General features: G+C 26.8%; 1 protein-coding gene across 5 annotated transcripts in view; it reads right to left on the bottom strand.

Annotated features, from left to right (window-relative positions):
* The window catches only part of LOC108688197 (solute carrier family 25 member 36-A), a 24,870-nt gene that overhangs the window by 6,450 nt on the left and 7,674 nt on the right, over nt 1–10,746 (bottom strand). For all 5 annotated transcript variants that reach the window (XR_001931777.1, XR_001931779.1, XR_001931780.1 and 2 more), the window contains exon 4: nt 3,343–3,461. Coding sequence is in view for 1 of the 5 variants with exons in the window: in XM_018194349.1 (XP_018049838.1) it covers nt 3,343–3,461 (119 nt within the window). In the remaining 4 variants the exon portion in view is untranslated. The remainder of the gene's footprint in view (nt 1–3,342; nt 3,462–10,746) is intronic.

The raw sequence follows: 10,746 nt of genomic DNA, 5'->3' as shown, positions 1-10,746 counted from the left end.
AAAAAAAATTTAATAGCTAATTCAATATTAACAATTAATAAGATTATGTACATATTAAATAAAAAAATATGACATAATTATATGTGTCATTATATTACTGTACCATGTACATATTGATTAATTATTATATCGCAAATAATATCGCAAAATTATACATAATATAGAAATCATAAATAATTTGAATAATAAAATAATAACATTACAATAAAAAACGATATATAGCATCTCTTATGATATATTAAAGTCTGGATATAAAGGTTTCAAAAAAGAGAACATGTGATATCTGCATGCTCAGTTAAAGATAATATTAAATCGAATGTTTATATCTGTGATAAGAAAGCTGAAAACATTTAAGATGCTATGTATTTACAATGTAGCGATTCAGAGATGTGCATGATAATAGAGAAATCCATTAATAACCAGATAATTATCATCTTATTAATTCATCTTAAAATCTAAATCGTACAGCATGTAAATTATTTATTATTTATTATTTATTATTACTATAATTTATTAATATGTTGGTAAATTTTTGAGTGTTTATTTTCATTTATTTAATAATATTTGTATATACGTTTTCGTATAAAAGTAAATTTTATGTCGACTTCCATCATAATTAATTATCTTCTGTTTTTAATCATTATAACTTCAACTGTATATAAAGACATTTATGTAAAACTGTTCATTGTACATCTATGTCAATTTGTATTTTCAATTTTATGCACGAATTCATGCAATGATATACGAGATAATAACAGGATATACAGATTTATTACATGAGCGTTGCTCAACATAGTGGAATTTTCCAAGATATTTTTCTTGGATATACTATTTGTAGATGTACTATTCATGGCGCCAGTTTTGAAGCTGGCCCGATTCCGACATGTCGAATGCAATTTTAGTACATGTGTATATAAATGATGCAGTCGCTATCTCCAAGTAAACAAATTCAATTTGACACATGTCCATAGGATGAAACAAGCGAACAATTTATCCATATGTTGAAAACAAATATTTCTTTTCAATGAAAGTTATTTTTTAACGAAAAATAATTTCAACAAATTAATTCATTATTATCTTATCTTATGTTAAATATAAGAAATTTTACTTTCTTGTAACCTCCCCCTTTCCTCTTTCTCTCTCTAGGGATGAGTTAAATATAATTTTTCCTTTATAATAGCCTTCTGATAAAATTATGTTTTTTTCATGATTAACTATAGAATTCTTATGCTAGTATCTCTAAGTGATTAAACAGAATTCTACTAATTGTATTCACAAAGCTTACAATATATATTGCATATCTTATATATATTGCAGATAAATTTATTCAAGTAATAATTTCTTAAAATATCTTACGAAAGAGAGAATTTTGGACTATAAAATTTCTTCAATATGAAAAAACTTCGTATAATTTCGTATAACTTCAATATCTACATCTAAGATATTGAAGAATAATTACATCAGTTCTATATCTGATAAAGCTATTTTGCCAATATAAGTGCTGTACCTACGTTGCGCCAACTGAAAAAATAATCTTGGCCGCAACGTTCAATAAATACTAACATTCAATAAATACTCATCGATGTTGTGACATTGATCGTTAATATTCTTCTAGGGAATCCTTTGATTATTTTTCCCAATTCGTTACCGCGATGTAAGTATTTCCTTAAACAGTCTGATGTAATTTCGACTATCATCAGGCAACGATCAATAAACTTATAATCTCAGAAACTATCAACAAAAATCTCAATTTTTACGAAAGGAGAAAACTTGAACAAATAGTTATTGATTCTGGAGAAATCCAGACTGTAGAATATCAAGAAAGAAAGTACAAATAAAAGATTTGATATTTGTTAATGAATTTATCTTTATATGTAAAAATGTTAATTGTTAAAAGAAAATCATATATTTTTCTGTAATGTCACTTTGACTTTTAGTTTTTCATTTTAGTAAATAATAAAACATGTCATCAAATAGACAGGATATAAAGTCTGCTTCCACTTCCTATATTTTAGAAATAATTGAAAATTACGAAAAATGAAATACATTTCAGGGAATTACTTTTTTAAGAAAGTTGGAATTTCTCGAAATGATTGAACACGTATTTTGAGATTTCGAACTATTTTCTAAATAGGAGGTGGGAATAGATTTCAGATACTAAAAATTTTTATCTTACATAAAACTATCACATTTAATCTTTTAACAATACACATAAATCATTCATGTCCAAGGCATTTCTAACAGTTTTTATTTCTCATATACCCACATAACTTTTTCAAATTTTTTTCCATTGTCTACATAGCAGAATAATTTAATAGAGACCTTTAAGAACATGTGTGAATTTTTACAGAGTCAGACACAAATGATCTATGTGTGCCGCTCTAAACGGTGCTGAAAATAAGTATACCGTTTCAAGGTTAAGTATATTTTTTAGTTATTATTTAGAGATAACTGCAGTATTTTTTAACGTTTAAGTTAAATGGCAATTTCATAATATAAGTACAATTGTGCATAGACATGATAAGCATAGACTGTATTCCTATGAAGTTATCATTATTGATTTAAAAAGAATAGCCTCTCTCTCTCTCTCTCTCTCTCAAATATCTAAAAAAAAAGTAAAATATCTAAAGAGAAATGCTGATAGAATTCAATATATTGCATTATTTTTCTAATGGAGCACAGATGTTAAGATCAAGGAATTTATATCTACAATCTATATCTATAATATTACGTTTATGATACACAATGTACCTTATTTTATTTAATGTTAGTAGTGTTAGTATATAAATAATTCTACTATAAGAATTATCTATTTAGAAGGAAACTAACATAAGAATTACCAACTGTTACAAAATAAGTAAATCCTATTTAGCGGCGAAACGTTTTACAATGTTTTAAGAAAGATGCGTATATACACATATTATATTTAATGTTACGCAATTGTTTGATTTCCAGTATATATACAGCAAATGTCATCTTCAAAAAAAATATATTCATTATTACAATTTCTACGAAAATATTATAAGCTAAAAAAATCTTACAAAAAGATAGAATGTTAATAATATAATATGCACGAATTATTTAAATAATATAAAAATTACTTCATTTATTTCACTGGCCCTTCATCTCGACATGATTATGGTCTCATTGTGTTTTTTTCACAAAATAACATTTATTTTAATTTTAAAAAACTCTACAGAGAGAATCGTCAATTGTCAATTTAAGAATTAAGAAATTTGCAAATGTAAGAGTTAAATTTGTAAAATTCAATACCGTAGGTCACACGGCATCGAGTCTTTCGAATTGCAAATCACGGTAAAAAAATAATATTTGATATCTTACCGATTGTCGATATATCCTCCGCGTGCATTCTATCGCTGTGACTTTTTGTGACCGGTGGTCCAGCTGTAGTCTGGTTTTTATGAACCAAATCGGATTTGTCAATGTACACGCGGTGAAACCTGCAAAAGTGAACGACCGTTTATTGAATCCATGCACGGTGTTCAGTGTTTTGTGAATAAATTATCGTAGTATTTTTTTATTTTTATAACGTTAATTTGATTAGAACGACAATTTATTACAAATATTGCTACTCGATAAATATTTTACAAAAAATAAATCTACTTGATTAATTTACCTAGAAATAAAAATTCAATATAAAATTTTTCTTTTAATATTTAATCAGTATGCTGAAACCACCTCTAATTAGATAATATGTAGACATCAATTTTAATGTTTTTTCTCTGATGTGATACTAAAATATTTATTAAGGTCTAAGAATCTTATATTGAGAAAAAAGCGTAAACTCTTTTCCTTAATTACCTTTTACATACATATAATATCATTTACATTTGATTATATAAATAATATATGCATAGAATTGATTTATTAGTTCCTTGACCCAGTTTTCCGAAAGATCGGCAGAGTATGGTACTACTTATGCCGCAGCATGTCGAGAATATGTGGATTATGCATGTGAATTATGTAATCAAGAATACGCGTCGTTTAATGCGCAATTTATAGCACGCGGTGCCTTGATTATGTCTCACTTTTAACGTTACCTGAAGTTCCACTTGACGCGGAACTTCGGAGTCGACGAATTAGGAGTGTGAAAAAAAACCGATTTAAAAGAAGCAAAAATTCAAAATAACAAACATCGATCATGTACGTCATTACGCAATTTTATATATGATACATTTTTCGCGTAAATCCGAAAAGATTTCACGCGTGACAAAAAGATTATTCAAAAGCGAAAAGAAAAATTAAAGGATATTTTCTTAGAAATTTGCTTTTCTTCAAAAAAGCAAATTTCTATCGTTAAAGCAAATTGCTATCGTTACATTTAGAAATGCAACTGTCACATACAAATTTTGTTGCAATGTCATGCTGCATACATAATCAAAGTATCATATAAATGCTAAGTATCATATAAAAATATTAATCTCTACAATGTATTAGCAACATATTAAATATAAATATATTAAACGGCTTTAACAAGATTAATCAAATACATCAAAATAGAATCTTTAAACATTTTAGGCTAAATGCGGCATGAAAATTATAATTATAAAATTACGATATGTAGCAAATAAAATCTGATTTTTGTAAAGACAATATAAAAATATGAATTCTTGTTTGAAAGATTTTATAAAGAAACATTTATAAAAATAAAATTTTTAATGTATCTCTCGAAAAAAGAAAACATCAAAGAAGAAGTATAACAGTGGAACATCTGACGAAATGTCAGATGACGAATCCGTAAATGTCAAATGTATCTACAAATATCCAAAAAAGTGGGAGATTCAATTCTTAATAAATTCATTTATCAAGAAATAAATAATAAATTTATAATAAAATAATAAATCTTAAAGAAATAATCAATTTTAATTAAAATAATAAATTCTTGGCTTGATAATTTTTGAGAATTTTTTAAATTTATATTTTATTAAACATCTTATCTAAAGAAACAATATAATTTATTTAAAGAAGACTTGAACATAATCTTGAAATATAAGATTATAGGGATCAAAAATAAAAAGCAATGTTATGTGTAAAACAGGCCTTAAATGGGACTGTTTGTCATTAAGGATTTTTCGATGTGAAAATGATGCACAGAGTGGTTATTTCTCTTTTCTTTCTGTATATATTATCTTCAATTATGACGTAATTCCGGTTGCACTGTTGCGGTCAATGCATATGGTTCTTTGATGATAGTTACTGTCGCTTACATTCGACCGCAAGACATGGAAGTCGGGCATTGAATTACGTGGTGAGGAAGGTTAAAAATAGATGTCGAAAAGGCACTCTCACTCGCCGACGAAGCGACGGGACAAAAAGATGGAGAGAGAAAGAGAGAAAAAGGAAAAGACAAAAAAGAGAGGAAAAGAAGAAGGTCGTCGAACACATACCTGGTACAACTTCCTACATCCGAAAAATAATTCAAGGTTGAGTGTAAAAGTCAAGAAATATAGATACATAGATGTATTTCATATAAAGGAGTATCTACGATGGATTTCATTATTACTGAGTTTGCATCATTCTTCCGATATATTGAAGTCTTCCGCTAGCAACTTTCTCAACAATATAAAAACAAATATGTTAATATTTCAAAATTCTAGAGCCCTAAACAGTCATTTTCTGGCATCTAATTTAAAACCGCCAATAATTAATACGTAAGATATTGCTTTCACAAAATTTGTACACTAATAAAGTTTTAATAAAAATGTTATTTTTGAGATAGTTATCGAAAATAATAAGTATTATATACTATCTCTAAAATCTTTGGAGAGGAATTTAATTCTAAAGAGTGACAAACAGTGATAATTGAGCCAATGTTGAAAAAGAATGGTTCAATTGTCAATTATTAAGAGTGAGACTTCACTCTTTAGATTCGACTTCAAAGACTTTAGAGAGAGTACAATGATATGCTCCAAACAATTGTTGAAGAGAAAATGATTTTAAGTATGCCCAAAGGCATGAAATGCGAAGTAAACGTTCAAAAGCAGTTTTTATCATTTGTTTACGCAAATTTCCGGTTAAGTGATTCAGCATAAATAATGATGTCATTGTCTATGCGTGTAGATATTCGTATATTGATTACAAATCATTGAATGATGAATCCGTGAATGATGATGGAAATAAGTAAACAGAGTGGACATCTTAGCGTCGATAAATGCGTGTTACAGAAGGTTAGCGCAAACGCGTTTTAAAAATAGGTTTTATTAAAACGCTTCAAATTCGCAAAAGCAACACAAAAAGCAACAAAAAAAGTAAAAAAGAAATATAAGATGTAAATTCTTTGTCCGATTTGCATTCTTTCTTTTTTTTTTCGCTAAACATATTTATTAAAATTTATGATTTAATTTAATTGAAAAGATAATATGCAAAATATTCAAATATAAATGCAAACATGTCCATATAAAAGAAATAACAAAATTTCTATTAGCATAATGATTGTATTTATTTTTCGTTATAACATTAATTCAACACACACACACACACACACACACACACACACACACGCGCGCGCGCGCGCGCGCGCGCGCACGCACGCACGCACGCACGCACGCACGCACACACACAATATATATATATATATATATTACGTTGTCTAAAGTCTAAAGTATATATGTTACATTGTAGTCTTTAGTACCATAAATAACAGTTAATATCAAACATAAATAAAAATTAGAAAACAATTAAACAAACTAATTAAACTTATAACTTTGTATTTTTTAAATTATCAATAGTAATATATAATAAACACAGTCTATTCGTTTTTTTTATTTCGGTTTTTTAAAAACAATTCAGTCTTCATTCATTGAAGAAAACATTATAAGAGCTATTATGTATAAGGTATTAAAGATTGGAAGAGTTACATAAAGTATTAAAGGTAAAAAATGAAAAAGAGTTATTACAAGACCACTAAAATTAATTGAAAAACATATATAGGATTTTATGTAATATCTTATATGTATACTACATATATGTATAAATGTACGCATAATAGGATTATTATTCACAGACGAGATAATTCATACTCTCGTGCAGATGCAAGATGTGAATGATACAAATGACATTCGATTGTCAATGAGTAATTGTGCTAGAAATTAAATTCTATCTTAGAACAAACATTATCGTTGATTATTAATTAACGTTTGATGCAATGTAAATAGAAACAAAAGAATTGAGAACACTGGAGTTGCTGACTGTGATTGCAACAGATAATATTACCATTACAATTTCAAAATATAGTGAAATTAATTTTATTTAAAATTAGTATAAAAAAAAAGTAAATCACACATAATCATGTGAAAAATATCAATTGTCGAACTATTTTTAAATATTTTGGATTTTTAAAAAAATCGAGATTATAGATAGATTTCGTATTACAGACATTTGAAAACAGAATTCTTGCGATTTATTAATTAAAAATTGTTTTCTATTACTTGATTCAATGAAATTTCGACTTAAAACGTGCTTGAAGCAACATTTAAACGACTACATAAACTTTTATTTCTATAAAAGCAATTTATTATTAGAACATTTCTTTCAAAATATTTATATAAGAATTTTTATTATATCTCTCTCTATATATATATTTATCCTATACAATTTATTCTTGATATAACTTTTCTGGAGTTACTTGATATAAAGACATTTATGATATTGAAAATGATGTTAGCGAAGTTTCACTAAAATCGAATTTAAATAAATGGAAAAATCAATCGTTAAGAAATTCTTGAGCGGTCTGTACTTACGCAAAAGCGGCGCAAATGATAAACAATCCCATCGCGAGAAGAAGAGACACGCGTCAATTGCGTGGCTCCCCTGCGAACAGATCTACAATAAGCGGATCGTGTTCGCCAGGTCGGAGTTCAACAACTCGAATGATAAATTCTTTTATCGTCTGCGAAATGGTCTTATTGGCTATCATTTATCGGGTGTCTTTAAACAAATGCACTTCCATTTCGTATTGTGTAGGTAAATAGAAGAGAGAAAGTGTTTATCGAAAAGTGCATTGTCGTGTTATGCAATAATACTTTCATCGCTTCTGTAGCGGTTATTTCGGGCGAGAAATATAATGAGATAATACATAGAATCGTTAAAGGCACATAAAAAAATGGCACATAAAAAAATTTAAACAACAACAGGCTTATCTACAACAACTCATCAGTAATAAATCAGAAGCTAGAAATTGACCAATCACAGTCAAATACGAAAAGAATAATCGACTATGACTGGTCAATTTCTAGCTTCTAACTTATTATTGATTTATTTTTAATATATTCTATTCTACATGTATATCTATATATTTTTTTTATTACTAATTGCTTATTGTAGAAAGTAGCCTCTAAAACGAAAACGAAATGCGAATTGGCCACAGTAGAAACCGTAAACTTATAATGTAAGGCTTACGTTGAATCTGTTTACATCGTCGTAAGCTATGTTGATTTCCTTGCAGCTTATGTCTTAATGTTTAAATTTTTTCATGCTAAGTCGATACGTATAAGATTGTTTTATTGCTTGTTTTCTTTCTTGTTGCTATGTTCATTGCATTTGCAACAATTCAGCGTATGTAAACGATATATGAAGATATTGAATTCATGAAACAGTATAATCGTTAAATATTAGAAAGATTTGTCCAAATAACAATCAACTGAATCTTTTAATTTATAAAAGTGCGCAAAGTACTTTCCGACTAAATATATCATATGTATCATAAAAGTTTGTATAGATAATATTGCATAGATAAATTATATTTGGAATATAATTTTAAAAAGTCTCTTAATCCTTTGGAATTAACGTCAAAATTGTAACATAGTTACTGACACGCTGACTCTGTAAGACTATTTTAATTTATGTTAAAAGGCACTAATTATTTTCAAGGAACCAAAAAGAAATCGAAATGACAATATTTGTGAAAAAGAACAAATACTAATTGTAAGTATATTTGAACAAAAATAATCTAAATTTGCAGATGTAATACATAAATAAAATTGTTTGACATTTTTAACAAAGAGATTCATAATTGAGTATAAGATCTAATAAATGCACTATCAATTTCAAAGAATTAAATATTTGTTGATTTTATGCTTTATGTATTTTAATAAGAAAAATATAAAAACTCATTAATTTTTTAATATACTTAAAAACTTTTTGCTTAAAATGATTAGCTATAATATATTTTATGATTGTAAACAACTATAATTATTATTTCTAACTATAAATAGCTTAGTGACAATTATGTACGTATATTGCTACAAAAGAATATGATATTTTAGTTTCCAAAGATAAGATATTTAAAACTAGATAATTAAAACTGAATTTATAAAAGCAATTCAAATTCAGCCATTTCTTCAGCAATTTTTTTATCTTCAACTTTTTATCTTTATCTTTTTATGTTCAGAAGACAACTCATATTAGCTATTTAAATAAAAGAGAATTTAATGTTTTTTACATAAAAAATTTATTTGAGTTGATCATTATCTATTTCGAGAACATCCGATAAGAATAGAAAAAAATAAGAGTAATAATAAGAATAATAAGAAAATAAGAGTAATAAGAAAAATAAAAAAAAAGTATAATTAAAAGAGTGCGTATAATTATACCAGCGGGTATGTACCGAGTGTCCTCCTGGGTTATCGACATCAAAAGAGTTCGAGCTGCGCGTCAGAATCGCAATGCGACGTCCGCACTTCGATATATCCATTAAAGATAAACGCATGAATGACGTGAATACTTTTCTCCTCGAGCATTAATCGCGCGTTTATCATCACTTTAGTGATTGGATTTGTCGAAGGAAATATAAGGAAACAGAGCAACATATGATATTGACGAGATAACATGATATATATGAGAAATAAAATCTATTTCAGGCTTTATCACAAAACATTCTAGATTCAATATTTTAAGAAAATATTTTTTATAAGTTTCTTGTTTTCTTCAACAATCAATTTTCTCAAATTCTGCACAGTATAAATATAAAAAAGATTATTTATAGCACTGCTATTTGTTGTGGATTTATTTTAATTATATTATTATAATTATCAATCATATTTTATTTGGCGAATATTAGGCTATGATAGCGATAAAGAGATAGTTTATTCTTCATTGCATAATACGAAAATAGCTGATCAAAGCATACGAGAGATATGTATAGTGGCGACACTTATAATGCAATTTTAAACGAGATAATGCGTAATAAAAAAACAAATAACAAACCTATGACCATTTCAACCAAGCTAAACTGTAGGTTGAGTCAAAGTAGGTGACACGGAAAAAATTATTATAAAAAATATTGTCTTAACGATCACGAAATAACGAGCATGAATTGGCATCTATCGATTCATGAATAAATATATAAATTTAATAATATATAAATTTAATAATATATTCTTGCATGATATTTTTATACAATATTGTCATATACTATGAAATTTTATATATACGTTATTAGTCAATACGGTGTATTTATTTTAAATAAAAAATGTGAAAAATCTAGAATGCATTTCACGATCATATTTCAATATAACTGTTTCTATTATATAATTCTATAATATAATGCAGAAAATACATGAATAATTAAAACGGTTAAAAAATGGAATAGACTGGACTTGAATAGATTAAAGAAGAACAAGGAACATTTAAATCTCAAAGGTTGTTGTTTAAAAAATATTATTATTAATATAAAATATTTGCTTAATTTAATGTAAAAAATATATTGAAAATTTAATTTAACAATAA

The sequence above is a fragment of the Atta colombica genome, unplaced genomic scaffold (genome assembly GCF_001594045.1).
Source record: "Atta colombica isolate Treedump-2 unplaced genomic scaffold, Acol1.0 scaffold226, whole genome shotgun sequence".
NCBI lineage: Eukaryota > Metazoa > Arthropoda > Insecta > Hymenoptera > Formicidae > Atta > Atta colombica.
The sequence above is the reverse complement of the archived record's forward strand: the minus strand, read 5'-3'. Positions and strand labels throughout refer to the sequence as shown.